General features: G+C 41.4%; 1 protein-coding gene across 16 annotated transcripts in view; it reads left to right on the top strand.

Annotated features, from left to right (window-relative positions):
* The window catches only part of LOC138183667 (protein muscleblind), a 401637-nt gene that overhangs the window by 7490 nt on the left and 375890 nt on the right, over window positions 1-18257 (top strand). For 13 of the 16 annotated variants that reach the window (XR_011174114.1, XM_069120937.1, XM_069120941.1 and 10 more), the window contains exons 2-3: window positions 12043-13935; window positions 14849-15204. The exons of 1 other annotated variant lie outside the window; for it this stretch is intronic. Coding sequence is in view for 14 of the 15 variants with exons in the window: in XM_069120937.1 (XP_068977038.1) it covers window positions 15019-15204 (186 nt within the window). In the remaining variant the exon portion in view is untranslated. Of the gene's footprint in view, window positions 1-12042; window positions 13936-14843; window positions 15205-18257 lie in introns of all 16 variants that reach the window. 2 more of the 16 variants (XM_069120936.1, XM_069120935.1) reach the window with 2 other exon arrangements.

Raw genomic sequence — 18257 nt, 5'->3', positions numbered from 1 at the left:
ATCAAGCCCGATCTATCGGTGTCCCTTTCTCTCCGGACCACTGGCGCGCATATGCCTCGAGCGATACATCAACGAAAATCCACGGGCGTTCTTACGTTCCCCTTTTTCGGACGCTTGAACGAACTTATAGTCTTACTACATTCCTTTCTCTCTCTTTTCAACCGAATCTTCATGTGTATCTCGGCCTGCGTCCCTCTTTGCCCTCGTGGCTGACCTATCTCTTCGCGTTACGTGTAGAGACCAATCGAAAAATTGCATCCTATGGAGATGAATTTTTATTTCACGTTTGGGATGTATGCATCTGTTTATTTGCAAAGCGCTACGAAACATAGTTTTATAGAAAATTAGGCTGTTGCGTGAAAAATTTTTCTATTTCTTTCGCCTATTTCTCCAAAAGATGTAGTAGTTATATGTATGTATTTTCCCCCTTATTTCCCTGTTGTAAATTTAGTTATTTTTTCCCATTTGCGTAGTATAATTCAAGTAGAATTTTCAATAAAATTGTTATTCCAATTTGCGTTACTTTAGAGAAATCAACTAAAAAATTCCTTAACAAGTTATCCATAGGTTAGTATTCCTAAAGCCATGTATGTATATTTCGAGTTCGTAATAAATTTTGTCCCTAGTGATGCTATGTTTTTCGACGTAGCTTCGGAGCAGAAAAAAGGGAGTTCATAGGGATGGAGGTGGAAAACGGTCGGGTTGTTTTTAATTTAAAAGCGGGCCGATCGTAATTCTGTTTTCCTACCGAACTAGCCGGGGCTGATGGTACATTCATTGCGATAGAATTTGATTTCGCAGAAAACGATAAATATTCAAGGGCACAGGGTCGAAACGCGCTCGCCTAGCTGGGTCGTTGCGCGCACGCGTGCACACGACTGTGCAGAATGTTCCCATGTGGAATTTCATCGTTGAGAGCATTTTGCTGTGACGGTACACGTATAGCGGCCGACTTCTCGACAATGAGTCAGAATGAATGATTTGCAAGCGTTGAAATGCATGAACGAGCAAGCCGAGCGCGACGTCCGATTGGACGACTGCCTCTCCGTAGTCGCGCCCTCGCCATCCTGCACGAATTTATGGCTTCAAAGCGTCCCGATGCATCTACTCTGTGGCGTCAAATTGCTTTCCAGCGGTTTTTTACCACCCCTCCACGTCCTTGTATATTGCGACAGTTTTATGTTTTATCTAATTATATTTTCCCGACCGACGATAGTTTGGTCAGAGCTGGGAGATGTGTACATTAACTTTTCTACTTTTTCACCCCTTCTTTCTACGATTTTGTTATAGGCTCGAATATTTGTCTCATCTGCAAATTATTTCTCGTTTTTCAACCTTTCGCTGTTGCCACTTTTTCATTTTTATTTCTATCGCCTTTCATCTTTCGAGCGGTGCAAGACCCGGCATAGAAGAAAATAATAAAATTACATAAATAACTCTAATACAATGTTCGCAAATCTGTACCTAAATAAACAATTTAATCTATCAGCCATATGCTTTAGCGTGTTACAATGACAAGGAGCTAAAATTCGGTAAGCAATCGCGTTAAAAAAATATAGTAGAAAACTCAGGAACGATGTATCTCGTGACCCGTGCTGCCGCGTAGTAAAATTCAAATTAGTGTAACGTGTTTCGTGGGGTGTCCATCTCGACGAGAGAAACAGCTACCTATCGAAAGAATGGATTCGGTGTGAGGAAAGGCGGCTCGGTACATTAGGCAAAGCATACGCATCGCGACGAGTCTCAACGTATCGTAGTATCGTTTTCACCAAGCTCGACGACGCAACCACCGTACCCCTCGACTGTTTAGGTAGGAATAGCCGTGTAATTACGCAACGAATATTTCCCGTCGGAACGAGTTTCTATGCGCCGACCGCTTTTTTCAACAGAAGGCGACATCCCATCCACCCTATTCATTTTCGGAATCGAATCAGAGAATGGGATAAATTACTGAGAATCTCTTCTGTCTACGATATGAGACATGTTTTAGGAACTATAAGGAAACGAAAATATGGTTTTCTCTTTAGTAACGGATACCTAATTCCGTGGAAGACAAATTAAAATGTGAGCTTGTTCAGAGAGGAGTACATTTTTAGCAAAGGAAAATTTTCTTGGAAAATCGGTAATGTTCTCATTTGCGAGCCAATTTTGCTTAAACGTTTGACAAATTGTATAGAGTGTCTGGTCATCTTTATCCGCGATATTTTTCGACTGTACTCTCTTTAGCTAGAATGTCTTTGATGATGTGAGTTGCTGTCTAAATATTGTGCGGGTTAAAAAAAGAAATACAAAACATGCGTTAGAATCGATAGATGTATGTTTTTAGCGGAAGTTTATTGGGGAAAGTTAAGAAATCAGCTCGAATTATACGTTAAAAAAAGAAATCAACGATATACCAGAAATAACTCGTTAAAAAATGGAAAAAAATATATTAAGATAAGAGACCAATAATAAATTATAAATAAATTGCTTCATTTCGATCCGTTCGAAGAACTTGTGATTTATTTATAAGATGACATGATAAATTTCTGTTGCAATGTGAATTTCAAATCGATAGCAAAATCAGTTGGAAATATAATGTCTGTACGATCGGACAAACCGCGTGGAACTTTCCACCAGTGTTATATGAAGCCAGAAATTTTTACAATCTCGGAATTAAAAGTCGATAAGGACACATTCGTTTAGGTCAGTTTTAATCTTCGTACGAATGTAAATACGTAATTTATTTTTTACTGAAAGGAAACTACACGCGAATGTAGGTGTAGGTAATCCATAAGTAAAATAATTATTAAATTTGGGAAATTGGAAATCTGACTGACAGTTTGTTAGTGTTCCCGAATTATATCCGAACGATCACACGCTGACAGTCGCATTTTTCTTCGAAGGAATTTACCGCGGTATTTGCTCATGGACCAATACAAATTCAAAGGGTAGAGATAATTCTCCAGAGTTCACCGGTATTTCACGAAATGTGCGGTAACTTGTTAATTCATAGGCACTTAAATTCGGAAAATGTGGGTGTAAAGCGGAGCGTGATCGCGCGTGTGCGTGCCACCCACGTACATTACCGCCCAAAAGTATCTGGACGCTAGATTGCCTTTGTCAGTATACATAAGACGAGAGATTTTTCCTCAGAAGCCAAAGTGATTTTTTCAATAATTTCGTCTAGGTTTATAAACCATATCGGGGAATATATCGTAGTAGATACTTTCAATAATTCTCAATAATTCGAACGACTCTGTTCGATAACTGCTTTAGTGTGAGCAGACGGTAACATATTTAACTAAAAAAACGAAGAAAATTATTTCAAGCAGGAGAAAAATGACGAATCGATTATTGCTGATTAATCGTAATATGTTGTTACTGAGCTTTTAACTGGAATTTATAAAGTTTATTATGAGTAAGAATTCATATAATAATTGGAATTTATGCAGTCTGCTAACTCTACAAGGACTCGTTAAGTACCGATAATCGTTTAAATTTACGTATTGTCACCAGAAATTCGCCAAAAGCGTCCAGATATTTATGAACGATAGTGTACACACATAGACGCAGACATACGTGAAATGGTGTAGGTTGGAACCGATGCCCGCGAATCGCCGATCAATATCGCCATTGTTTTCCATTCAGCTGATAATACCGGCGGCTTTTGGAGTATGGCGTTCGGTCTTATTGTAGAAGTTGGCTCGTTCAGCTTAGTTCCACGAGGAAACATTTCAGTTGTTTTCGCGTTAAATACTTAGCAAACCAGCGGGGCTATTATATTTAGTTCGGTAACTTTCCTTTCGTCGTAACGATTGATCGTTTCTGATTATATCGTAAGCGAGAAGCGTGCGCGTTAAATCGTACGCGTTTCTTTCCCCGTTACACCACTGGATCACTTACTTGCAGGTTTCGCAAAACATTGAAAAGTTTAACACTTTTGGTGACTTTGTTTTTCCATTTTTCTCTTCTTTATAGTTGGAAGTATTTTACGCGAACAATACGCACAATGATGTTAACGAATGTAAATTTGAGATAAAAATACCGGTGGATGTGTGGTAGCAGGGAACAAAGTGTGCATTGAAGTCTAATGCGGATGATATCATGGGTAATTGCTGGATGAAATCACCTGTTATTTGGAGAACTTGCGTGGATTTCTAGTTTCAGAATAGGACATTGCGTTGGTGCGATATGCGGTATAAAATAATTATAGGTAAAATAAGAAACAATTGCTACGAAAATCAAAAAGTAAATACATGCGCCGTCATATTAATACCGTTAACAATTTCCTATAGATACGTTATATAGTATGACAAATGCTTATCTCCTTATACAAGACGTCCTACGCAATGAATTTGGCGATAACGAGCCTCGGAATTTAACAAGGTGCGACTCTCTATGATTTGATTAATCGTAGAAAATATTATGGAAAATCTTAAACGATTCGATAGGAAGGAGTCCAAGCTGTGTAATTACCAGCAGATTACTGTAACTAACATCTGTTAGCGATTAAAGTCAATACAATGGCCTATAGGGACAGGTCGCGAGGTCGCAATAGACTCGTCTGAAATGTTTTCCTAGTGAAATCAAAACCGTCGAGGAGCACGCTTTTTACCTTTCCGTGATGTTTGACTTTTGCTAACCTTTTAAGAAGATTGTCGGGTTGTAGGTATACTTCTATAGAATTGTGTTCTTTTGTGCGGGGCCATCGAGGGAAGGTACTTTGCAGGGAAAACCTCTGTCTGCGGAGCAATAAAAGCTCAAGGTCTTGTTCCGATACCACTGGATCCTTTCATCGATCCGCATTCACCACAGTTGACACGTATTTCACGGTGAACTGTTCTGACAGGTGTTAGACAATCATCGATTATCTTCGGTGTGTCTGTTTTCTATTCAACCTGCGGTTTCTCGCTTCTCCAGGTTGCATTTTACTTTCTTGTCCCTTTTCTCGGCGACCTTAACTTGGTATACCATAAGTCTAATAAGCAGATGTCTATATAAATCATTTATTTTACAAATATCTACGTAAAGCGTCTGTTTGAATTTCAGCTATGCGTTTTGTTTGTAATAAAATTTCGGTGGATGAAATTATTCGGAACATCGGCATTAATATCAATCGATTAAAATATATCAAAATGTATATTCACAATTGCTAGAATTAACAACTTCTTTGAAAGCAAAATGAGAGATCAAATTATTAAATTTTGTCCTTTACTTTCGTGGAAGCTCCCTTGTCCGCTTTTTGGCGAGTATTCGTAAAATAGACGGTAAATTCCACAGCCAATTACTTTTAGCGCGTTTATCAAGAATTTCGTACGGTTGGTAATCTCTTTAATGAACGAACTTGGAATCGACGAATCGTCCGTGAACGTATGTCTGCGGATATCCTGAAAGTTTCTTGAAGTTTCTTGAAGTTCATCGACGCAGAAGAGCTCGTGATCGTCGCGCGAGACGACACTGTCGTCTTCGTGTTCCTATACATATATCCAGATGCCCTGGAATGCGGGGATGCATATGCAAAAACGAACAAGAAGAAATACTTGTTGTCGGCAGGAAGACATCAGACCGCGTTGGAATTCGTGCGGAGGTTTTAGACTCGCGTACACAGATGCACAGTATTCGCACAGTGAATGAGGAAGACGTCTTTCTCTTCGCTGCTTGACTAGGTGAATTTCAACATCCTTCTAAAGAATTTGTTTCTCGTTCGTTTTTTCTAATATGCCCTCTTTCTTTTCTTGCCTCCTGGTGCACATACTGCGTTCAATAGAATGCAAACGTACGACGGCGGTGGGAATCGTCGTAAATATTGCTGCCCCCGAAAGTATCAGAAATAACGCTTCCACCTCGGCGACTCTGACAATCTAAAAATGTATTCCTCTCCTTGCGATTTCGTTCTACCGTTTTGCTCGAAGCTTTCCGCTTCGGCGAAACGATTTCTTCGCATAGGCTTTCTTACAAACGATCTATAGACACAGAGTGGATCAATTTTTCCTTCGAACGGATTATAACGATTATTCTTTAACACGGCTTGACGATGTCGATGACACGATTTTATAAATTACAAGATAAGGATAAGAATTTTAAAGGTTTGATTTGCAATATCGTTAAATTGAAGTAAATACTTGTAAGAAATTCTCTATTTCTCGCAGACACTGATATTAACGATATATCGTTGGCACGCACGGCCGTCCTTTTTATAGCCTCTTAGTCATTTTAGAGAAAATTTAATCGCAAGTCGGTTGTCGTTAATGCGTTAACAGCCCATTTACCTATGTTTTATCGGGGATTTTATTTCCTGCCAAATCCGCTACTTATCTCGATTTCGAGAACTCGTGCGATAATTATCTCGATTGCTTGATCTAAAAGAATTTATTTCACCCGACTAGCTAACGATAAGTATCTAACACGATAATTTAAATTTGCCCAGTTAAAGCATGATCGGGAATCACCTCGTCTTTTTCTTTTTTTCACTAACCTGAACGCGTTTTCGATTAACTCGCCCCCGATGGGAAATATTTCATGGCGGTACCGTCCCACGATCCCCGCTATCATAATCTCTATCCATCTAATTAACGATGTCGTTAATTTTACGGGCTACGTGTCGGTGTACACGCAGCGAAAGAACAGTTTTCACCTGTAACAATATTGAAACCGGCGCACCGTCTACCTCGCTGTATGCCCAAAATCCTTTTAGTTAATTTAATCGGTTCTAATTCCGTTACAGCCAGCGACAACTCTTAAGCTCGTTGCGCGGAGAGGGTACAGACCGGGATGGTCGTTTTCATTGTTTCATTCCGTTAATTCCAATTCCTCTCTTTTTATCCTCTTCGTTTCTTTTTTTTCCTATCCTGGACACGCCGATGACTGGGATATCAAAAATCCAATACCTGTAAACGATAACAGTCAAAATGTTTATTCCAGATTTTTCCCAGTAGAATTTAACGTTACCCAGAGCTTTTCCAAATAAAGATTTTGTCATTTATAACGTCACTATTTTTCACTGTATTTTATTTCTAAATTCTATAATTCTAAAATCTTGGTTCAGACGTAGATCGGGTTGGTCAGAGGGTTGATCGAGGCCGAGCGAAGGAAAAATCGTGGAACAAATTCGTACGGAGTGACCTACCGCGTGTGACGGCGTTGTTCGCTCGTTTCAGTCTGGTTAATCAGGAGCAGTCGATCGGAAAGGTTAAAAATTATTTTTCTCCCGTCCGCAATTTCTCTCGTTCCTCTTCATCCCCTGGCCTATTCACCTCCCTTTATTTTTGTTCTCGCTCTCGCTCTCCGTTAGACGACCCGACGTCAACAACCGTGGTACTAGCATGGTTATCCGGATCAGTGGACGTTTACAGTCGAACGGAATCCCGTAGCAAGCCGTGTTCAATTCTAGCAGAGGCATTATAAAATAGACACGAAACTGTAGGTGCAAAGTGGATGCGTCTCGAAGGTGAAACGTCAAACTTTCGCGTGATCTGCATCAAAGGGGTGCAGTCGTTCGTGGGATGCGATTAACGAGTATTACCTTGTTTATTTGCGTTGGTTCTTTATGGATATCGAGATGAAGAGACTTTACGAGGCTCGATCAACGATCAAAGCATTCGACGATATTCTCGACATTCTTAAAGGCACGTTGAAGGCTGATATTCGATTGACGCATTTCGTTTGCAAGTGAATCAGATATCTTATATTCTACTTTGATATGTATCATTATGGGAGTATATTAACGAAAAAAAAAAAATAAAAAAGAAAAGAAAGAATATGCTACAACGATAGAAAATTTATGCGTGAAACCGTAGAAAGGATCACTGTCTCCTGACGTCGATGATTTTTGGATATCTGTCTGAAACCTATATAAGCTGTAAACAAAGGATAAGAATTAGGTTTGGATTAGGCGTTATTTTATCCGGATGCCTCGTAGGAGCCGATAACCAACGATAACGGTGCCATAGACGCGCGGCTAGGGGCAGAATTCAATGGCTAGTATCGGTAGTATTTCGTGAACATCTCGGAAACTAAGCGAGTGCAGACCTTATACGTATAGGGGAAAGTTGTTAAAAATATCAATTTCTACGACGTATCCAAAGATCATCGAAATCGGAGAATAGTCAGTCTTTTTACGGTTTCACCAATTTTATCATTTCATTTTAGATGATTTCAAATCGATCAAATGGATGTAATTACGCGTAGGTGTTTTTATGCAAACTTACATTTCATAATTCAGGTTAATCCTCACTCCTGGACTTAAACGCGAATTCTGATTAAACTAAGAATATCAATGATTTGGAACACGGATGATACCCTAAATTGCCAGTTAATCACGAAGCAGTATCTAATTTGTCGCGATCCCTGTTCGTAGTTGGACGAAGCTGGTTGTTGTTTAGTGGGTGTAAGGTTTCGAACTCCGTTAGACTGTCATACAAAGGAACAATTAGGTATTCAGTAGATCGCACGAATTCGATGCAGACGTCAAGGACGTCCTTCGATGGTAGGACGAGTCGAATGAGCTGTGCGGCGTCCTCGACGACGTCGACGTCGACGTCGACGATCACGAAAAGTCTGTGTGAGATATTGATTTGGTCGTCCCTCTTTTTCTGCGGTAGTCACGTGAAAGAAGTGGACGAAGCTCGAAGCCGCATTCGTGCACGTATATCGATTCGACCGAGAGAGCCGAACGAAGTCTTTCGAGAGTACGCGAAAAACTAGTCACGAGGCAGAGATACGTGGTATACCATGCCAATACGTGGTTGATACTCTTCGTATTCCACTGCTCTTATCTTTGTTCGCAGTACCGGCTGTAACAGTTCATTCATAAAGTTATTTTATTATATTTTAATAATCGGCTGTTCCGTATTCGTTGATCACTACGATTGAGTCAATGGATCGAAAGGTCGTATCTGTTAACCCTCCAATTCTCACATACCTCAGATTATGTCGCAATGTGGGAAATTGGACCAATTTCTATCTCTATCGATACGAAACGGAACGTTTCGACAGTTTATTTCGAAACACGTGTAAATTATTATTTCTTATTTTTATTGTAATTTACAAGTCTGTTTGCCGTATTCCAGTGCATGTTTTAACGAAGAGTAGTTGTAACGAATAAAAAATTGTAGGATAAGGGAACAACGATAGCCAGCTGGGAAATATCTTTTATCGATGCTAGTTAATAGGTTAATTTGCAAGTAATCTTTTAGATTGAATTAGTTGCGTGAAAAGGGGAAGCTACTCGTGCAATACACCGGGACATTTGTACTGAATATCGAAGTTCCACGAAGTACAGGTTGCTTGGACGTTATCGAGTATCTTTCGAAACGATAAAGTTCGATCATCGAACGATAGCGGAAGTCTTGATAAAAATGAAGTCTCGAACGAATGTCGCTATCTTCTGTTACGGTAAATTCGTTTCGTTTTAGCTTACTTTTCATGAAAAATCTTTTCACTAGTTCGTCGATTCGGCGCTAAAGACCGGACAATTATTATCGTAAAGCTGGAAAAGTATATATATATATATATGAAAGCAAAAGAGAAGCAGCGAAATAAGAACAAAGAGAGAGTTCGCGTTTGTTCGTTACGCTGTATGAATACCGTTATAGGAGTTTTAGTAGTTTCCTTGTTTCATCGTTTAAAATTATCGCGAAACGATAATTTAGCGAATTCGAACCTTCGCTTAAAGTTACTATAGAATGGTATTTCACTAAAGTTACCTATTTATTGTCATCTATCGTTTGATATATCGCTGTGTTACGAAAACGAATAACACGCGGCGTTCTAACGAAGACAAAGAAGAGAGGAAAAACGACAGGAAGCAGCTTTTCGTTCGCAGTTCGAGAGCAATCTTATTAGCAAGTACCTCCTTAGGTTTCGTAGCAAGTTTCAAAATCTATCACAGCGAAAATTCGATATTCATTTGTACGAATATGTTTGTTAGATGTTACGAATAGAGTGGTTAGATGAGAAGTTTCGAGAGTTCGATACTAATACGATACTTTTCGTAAAGAGTTGTGTTCTTGTTCGCATCGAGGATAGAGTTAACATAATTACTAACGACGCGATCGTTTCGTCGATTTTTACTTAAGAAGCAATACGAGCAATTCGTTTTATCACCGCGTTGGAAAATGTCAGTGACAAGAAAATTCGACGAGATCTTATTTAATCGCGAGAAACTCGGGTACGATTGCCGCTGGTCGGTCAGAATCGACGCGTCGAATCGTTTCGAATGGCAACGATTTTCGTAGCCACGAAAATCCCCGCGAAAACAAACGGTTCGAACGAAAACGTTTTTCTTCCCGGCATTTTCTAGCGCGTTGAACGCGCGCATACGTCCCCATAACTCTTCCTGGGTAACATGAGAAACGAGTGGAGCGCCTCGGGCCCGCTTTTCGTAAGCGGCTTACTCGCGTGACGGAAAATTGTACTATGTTTCTCTCGCCGACCCTCTTCGGCCGTTTCTTTTTCTTTACCTTAACTGTTTCTGACTCGTACATAAAGCAAATGCTAGACCGTGTATAGTTGCCGAGAGAGAGAGACGCTGAGCGAAGTCGTAAAGTTGATATCGTTGGTTTGCCGGCAGAGAATAGAAAGTCATCAAATCCGAGATATTTCGAAAGTTTGATCAAAGACTCTGAAAGTTTCGAGATTTATAAGCTACGTTATAAAGGGGCAACAAATTTTTCGTCGTCGAGTGACCGAACGATCGGTATTCTCCCACTTCAACTTTTTATCCGAGACTGATTTCTTGGAAAATTTACGCTACGCGTATGTCTGAAATTACTGTTCCGGTTCTCGAGACGCGTAAACTTAAATACCAAACCGATTTTACGACCTCGCTGTATCTCTTTCACCGACGATACGCTTACATCAACGAGAGGGCCGCTATTTAGTACTTCGATTTACGATCTCGCTACATCGGTTCCACTAACTGTACTTACGGTAGCGTTTGCTTCCGAATCGATTACTCGTGTCGCGCGCGGCGAAAGTTTTCGTCGATCGGTCATCACCGATCACGCGAATTCAATATTTTTTTGCGAGATATTGATAAGAATCGCGTAATTTTGCCCGTTGAATACCTGCACTTACGCAATTTCATACCTGACGACTCGATGACCGAAGCAATGTCCCATATATGTACTTCTTATTTTAATATTTATATCGTAATCGTACGGAATTCGGAACGTCGCTGTTTTTATTCGATCGGTACAATTGATATTTCTTCTCGAGCATTGAACGAAATATTAAATGACAGGAATTGCGCGCACTAGACGTACATTTCGTTGTCTGGACGTGGCACGTGTCCGTGGAATCGCGTTATAAACATTACATCGAGAAAGCATCGTTAATTGATAGGATTTTTATATCGCCATTATCTCTAATCTAATTAGCATTTATTTTTCGTTTCTTTCGCGCGAATGATGGAATTACACCCGATAGAAAAACCGTACGATCAGTTTCGTTTTTATCGTGACTCCATATACAATGGCGAACGAAAGATGATAGAATTTAAAATATAGATACGTATAAAATATCGCACGGAGATATGAATTTTAAACTTTCTTTTGGCCGCCATTGCGTAATAAGTTATCGATCGACCAAGGATCGCGCGTCCTCGATGCCTTCACTTACTCGATTAAGCGTGCTTGCATTGGTAGTCCTGCGCTTTTTCTACTTTACCTTTGCCCATTCGCGGCCTCTGCTTTATCATCCATTTACACTTGGCCCTCTACACGTACATATACAAATCCCTACGAACATATATCCTTTGTCTATCTCTATCGATCTATCTATCTATCTATCTATCTATCTATCTATCTATCTATCTATCTATCTATCTATCTATCTATCTATCTTTCTATCTATCTATCTATATATCTACGTATCTATCTATTTATTTATCCGTCTATCTATATCTATCTACAGTATCTTTCTGTTCGAAAGCCAAAGCCTTTCACCGAGTCTGATCGTCACCCTTCCCACAACCCTCCACAAGCAGCCCCCAGAAACAAGAAGCATTTTAAGCCTTTGCATCCGCAGTAACGCGAGTTTTCGCTTTTGGTATGTTTCCAGAACAGCAGAATCCGGAGTTCGACCGCGGGAGGAACCAGGAGTGCGCCGAATAAATGACGTAAATCCGAGGAACGGAAACGCAACGTCACTCGCTAACTCGCAACCCCCCTTCCCCCTACCGAACCTCCCCCATTCTGTCTTTCTCTTTTACCGTTTCCACGTTTCTCCTATCCCACCCCCCTTCCCTTTGCCCGATCCAGCACACCACCGCGACCCGACCCTTCCATCGCATACGATCTCCACGATCCGACACACGACTGGACCCCTGACCCCCTGCCTCTTTACCCGCTTTGTCGCCTACCGCCTTCTTTCGTGCTTACTCTCAAATCTGCTCCAACCTTCGAGTCTTCTTCTCCCTCCGTTTCTTTCCAACGTTTCGCTCCGACGTTTTCCTCCCATCCACCGTTCCTCAACAGTATCACGCCACCGTTGCTCCTTATCTCGCCCCCTTATCTCGCCCCTTCTCCAAGAAGCGCAACCGTGGCTAAGGTGATCTTTCCGAAAAATTCGAGAGCTCCGTTTTCTCTTACGGCCTACTACTACTAGTACTACTACTATTACTACTACTACCTCCTCGGAGTCGTCCTTCCTCGTCCAAGTAGACTACACACAAGACACGCGTTAGCTTCAGAACCGGCTTGAAGGACACCACGACCGGCTTTTTGACACACACACACACCTCTCTCTCTTTATATATATATATATATACATATTATATATATATATTATATTATATTATATATATATATATATATCTCTGTGCAACAAAACTCGAATGCAGCAACAATCAGCCTATATATTCGATAAAGAGCAAAATCAACGCGTTCCTAGAGAGCATACACTCGTTGGTCGACGTTTATAGCTTCTCGAAGGCTTTCAAGCTTTGCCCAAACTACTACTACTACTTGCTCTAGTTGCTAAAGCGCCCTCCAAAAGCTCTCCGAGTGCATCGTGCGAAGATAAAAGGAAGATCGAAGCAAGTCGAATATCGGTAGGAAGAATCAAAAAGGAGAGAGAGGATCTTTCGTGCGCTAGCTTGTCTCTAGAGGCAAAGCAGGTCGACCGTGGCAGAAGCTCGACGCAAAACGCCTAAAAACGCAGAAAAGCCAGAGCGCCTAATCGCTGACAATATACACACATAAATATCACCATAAATATCTTCTACTTCACTTTCTTTCGCACTGTGAGAATATATCTTCCTCTGCCAACTTTCCTCGAGTAGAAGGGTGCAACGCGTTCCTCTTCCAGCCAACCGTTTCTACGTGAATCATCGAAAGAGTCGAGACGCGACAATCAACCTACACGTCTACCAAACTAGCTGGAATTACAAAGTCTCTCGAAAGAAAGAAAAAGGAACGGAAACAGCTCTCTTTCTCTTTTACGCCACCTGGCAAGCACACAGCTAACCGAAACTCGGTCTCTGCGTTACGACTGAACGTACCGCGATCGATAACAACTGTGTTTGATAAAGAGCAGCCAGGCGATAACGGTGTGTGCGTGTGTGTGTGTGTGTGTGTGATCATCGACGGTCTAAATATAGTTTAGAATTTCTCGTAGAACTGGCGCTGACAATCGCGAGCCTTTTACGCTACGCACGGTGTTCGATAATACGCGACAACGAATCATAGGCAATTAAAACGGAGGAGAGGAAATCGAGAAATTCAGAAAAGGAAAGGATAATCGAGAAGAAACGTGTAACGACGGGTTAATTCGCGCTCAAACACACGGATAAAGTAAAATCTTCGTTACGTCGTCCGGTTTCCGCGAGTTTTCAATCGTGATTCATCTACAAGGAAGATCGTCCGAGCTCTTGGAAGATCATCGACTCGCCACAGGACTCGTTCATGGGACAATAAGATCGCACCCTACTGAAAGAAATACTTCTTGCGTAAGGTACCACTATTTACCATAGTATCGAAGCTCGAGGCACCTGCGAGCATTTCGACGAGCTATCGTGCGAATAGGTGTGAGTTTTCGAACGAACGTGGTCGATAGAGCGCGGATATTTATGCATTTATGGAAACTTCACTTTTTCATCAATTCGATAACTTTCTTTTAGTCGTAGTATGCTTTTATTATAAAATCATTTTAGATAAATATCTGCACGGTCATTTGCTTGTATCGCTAGCGAAGTGTCTGTTTCAACTCTTTATCTTTTGAATTACGTTCTACGTTAATACGTAAATACATGTTAGAATCAGTACAACGTAAACGAATATATAAAATTTCACGAGAGGAGCATGTATTTCTAAAAAGGTAGCGTACCGTTCTAACGAAAACGATCCTTTAAACTACCATCGAGGCATAAAACGTTTAGATAACGCTTCTCCGACGGTATAACAAACTACTTTCGTCAACTTGGATCTCGATAAAATTGAATTTTCTACTATCATAAAATCGGCTCGTTTCGACCATCGAACCTTTATACCCGTCGAAGTCGTTCCATTGATGAAAAGACAAAGGGAACGAAAGCGGACGCTTCGTAGGTTACGATTCATCGGTTGTGCACGCGAATGAAAGGCCTGGTGTGATTGAAAGCGGAAGCAATACGTGTCGTATCGTAGTCGATAGTCTGAAAGAACCAACACGCGAATCGAAAGAGAAAGCAAGAAAGAAAGAAAGAAAGAAAGAAAGAAAGAAAGAAAGAAAGGAACGAAAGAAGTAAGGAAGAAAGAGGGAAAGAAAGAAAGAAAGAACGAACGGATATGAATTTCTTTAGCTCGTCGAAATTCTTGTAAGTGCAAATGAGCGCTCGCGACTCGATTTGAATAAAAAAGCGAAACAATTGTATCCTTGGGAAGATTAGCCGGTGCGAGTGAACAAGATTAAAGAGTCGAGGCTACGTGGAAGAGCAGCATACGGACAGCCACGGTTTACGGAGGAAGGAGGATAAACTAGAGTCGGTAGAAAAAACCAGACTTTGTGTTAGTCCCTGCCTAAAGAGAGGAGTCCCGCGATCTTCCAGGGCCAGAAATTATGGCAATGGTCAACATGAATAACCTACTGAACGGCAAGGACTCTCGATGGCTTCAGCTAGAGGTTTGCAGGGAGTTCCAGCGCAACAAGTGTACCAGGCCTGACACGGAGTGCAAGTTCGCCCATCCACCAGCTAACGTCGAGGTGCAGAACGGACGGGTCACTGCTTGCTACGACAGTATCAAGGTAACGAACAACACATTGTGTATAATCGAGTTTCCACATCGGGTTACCTGATAATCCATCTTTTCGGCTACTCTCTGTGGCTGCTAAGCATTATCTCCTCTTCTATCCATCTCGCGCACACGTATCTATTATCGTAGATACACGTATTCGCGTCACCTATAGGATCAGTGCTGTCCTTAATCAGGTTTTAATTACGTCCAGAAAGAATCACGAACAGCCACGACTAAAATAGCCGTTGACGATTTATTTATTATTCGAGTTGTTCGTTCCACGCCTGAGAAATCTTTACTCGTTATTCGTTTTTATATTTCCTTTGTACCGTGCACAAGTATACGTATATACTCTTTCTTGTATAATAAATGACGCGAAGAAGGATGATATTGGGTAAGTTTGCGGATAGCACTGACCTACGTGAATAATCACCCTATCGAACTCTCGAAACAGGTAGCTGCCATTTTTACAGCGTTTATATATGTGCGTTCTATACCCTATGCAATACGCGAATCGCGAATTTCATGGATCTTTAGACTTGTAACTCGTTCTATACGTATGTAGTCAATTTTATACGAATGTATTTGTATCGTCGAAGGTTTGCTAAATTTCTCATTTACGAATTAGTATACCGCATAGTAGCTCTCTCGCGCTAATCGGACGAGCTTTCTCTAGTGAAATTCATCTCGGGAACGTTCAATTTCGCGTAACGAATAGGGACGACTTCTAATAAAGCTGTCGTTGTAGAAATGTCTCCAAGAAGAGCAAATACGTATACGCAGGAGAGAAAAAAGAGAAAAAAGAGAAAAAAGATACGACTAGGGCGCGGCTCGATAGTCTCGTCGTCCCGTAGATATTAAATTCGAGGATTGAATTTGCAGTTATTGATAGCGACAATTACTCACCGCGTGATCGGACTAGATGAAAAACTGGCTCGACGACTTTGATGAATCAGAATTGATCTTACCGGCGTGGATCTGGCGCAAAAATTTGACATCTTTTTGCCAATAGTCTGACAGAGTTTACGAGAAGAGTTTGCCGTGATAATGATACGCGCGAACCAGTAACAGCGACGAGATAAAACGAAAGGAAATATTCCGAGCGTAGCCTCCGACTCGGTCGAACCTTGGTATTTCTTGCGAAATGTGTTTCAAAGTTCTCGGAATTCACTTCTACGATGTTATTCTAAATTGTACTTTCAGATCTCTGGATATCCAACAAAATTTTAGCGTCGTATATGCGAAGTTTTCTTGTTCGTTCGAAGTAGGAAGGTATTTAAACTGCAACCAGACGAGTAACGGCAAACGCGTCTTCATCGATTCTAGAGTTTCGATGGGGAGCGTTCGCTCAGAAACGACACGACTTGAGCGTAAAAAGCAGGAACGACTCTGTGCCGGTTTTTCCCGAGTTGGCTTTACGTTCTCTCTCGCAGTCTGCGAAATTAAGTCGGATGATTAAACGGTTAGATTATTCTTGGTATCGGTCACGGGGACGATAGAGAACGGCGTGCTACGTACATCATCGTCGTACATCAACGTGCGACAGCGATGTATATGTACGTCGGTACGTGAGTGGTGCCACGTTGCCCGAGTCGTGGTTTAATTCTGGAAACCATTAACGTCGATGAAGACACTCGGCTAAAGGTCCGCGTTGTTCGTCGATCCTCGGCCATCTCTTCGCATCGTTCGCTGCTCGCACGTTCTTACTCGATAGTGGCACTCGTTACGTTTAATTGTTTCGACCGGATAGAACATCGCGTCTATGCGGGCCTCGCGTTTAATCTGCCTTCGTGCCTCTGTACATCGTGCATCGTGTACTGGTTTGTACTCGGCCACCGGTACACGCAAGAACTCGTCCAATTGTCTGGTTACTGTTTTTTCTTCCATCCTTTTTCTATCGATGTTGGCGATGTCGATCGAATTTTGGGAGTATTTTATACAGGCTGTTCTGGCAAATGCGACACCGCGTTGGTTTAAAATTCAAAAGAATTAGTCGAAAACGTAGGATAGTTTTTGAAGAGAACTTTTGCTTTTCCCTCTGAGAAGATCGAAGCTCGCGATCGAAAGAACCGAAATATTATAAATATTTTATAATTATAGAATAACCGAAACAAGATCTCGTCGATGAACGTTTACCTATTATTCGACGATCTAATAGCGTATTCCATTTGTGGGATAGAATGCGATAAAATTGTTAGTAGAACGAAACGATACTTTCGTCTTACGAATGTTCGTTCGGTTTCAAATTATCCGATGGACCGTGTAAAACGCGAATGTAAATATATCGGCAGGAACAGTGATAGAAGTCGAACGAACCGTTTCTTGCAGCTCTCCGCGGAATATAAGAGAAACTTGTAGCTTAAGAGGCGCGAACCAATATTACTTGGAAGAAATATTAACGATAAACCATTGCATTAGGTAGACGAAGACTTTGGCCGAGGGTGGCAGCAGGGGGGGGGGGAGACCATACCGACTTCTCCGCTATAACAGAGTCTACTCCTCGTTTCTTGCGCCGTTTAGGTGGCAGAAGCGCGGCTCTCCTTACGCTCCACCGATGAAATAAAGGCTCATTTTTCGAGCTGAGAATAAAAGGGGAACAGGCTATTGCCGTTTCGTACGTCTACCATCAGCGTTTAATGTTCGAGAGAGTATCGTACGGTAAAAGCTAGATTAATTTGCTGGAAGGAAGAAAATTGTGGCCGAAAATCGGGAGCTATTCTTCCGCGTACTATCGAGGGAATCGCTAAGGGGGTTCATGGCGCGTAAGTAACGATTCCCTTCGGACTCGTAGATTATCCTACGCGCATACGAGTAATTCACGCGATCGTGCCAATATCCGCGGATTCTTACAAGAGAGAGTATTCTCTCGTAAGAGATGCGTGGACCACCTTTTCTATCGGTTTACTATCAACGTCGGGTTAGTCGTCTCCGCTAATTCGAACAACGTCCATTCTGCATACGCAGTAGGACTGTGCGTAAATTCACGCTGTAAGAGCTTGAAATTGAAAATGTTCCGATACGTTTGACCCAAGCATCGATCGAGCCCCGATCTTCCGAGACACG

The sequence above is a fragment of the Bombus flavifrons genome, chromosome 9 (genome assembly GCF_040668555.2).
Source record: "Bombus flavifrons isolate JBK064 chromosome 9, iyBomFlav1_principal, whole genome shotgun sequence".
Classification (NCBI taxonomy): Eukaryota; Metazoa; Arthropoda; class Insecta; order Hymenoptera; family Apidae; genus Bombus; species Bombus flavifrons.
Note: the sequence above shows the minus strand (reverse complement) of the source record. Positions and strands in the feature narration are given on the sequence as shown.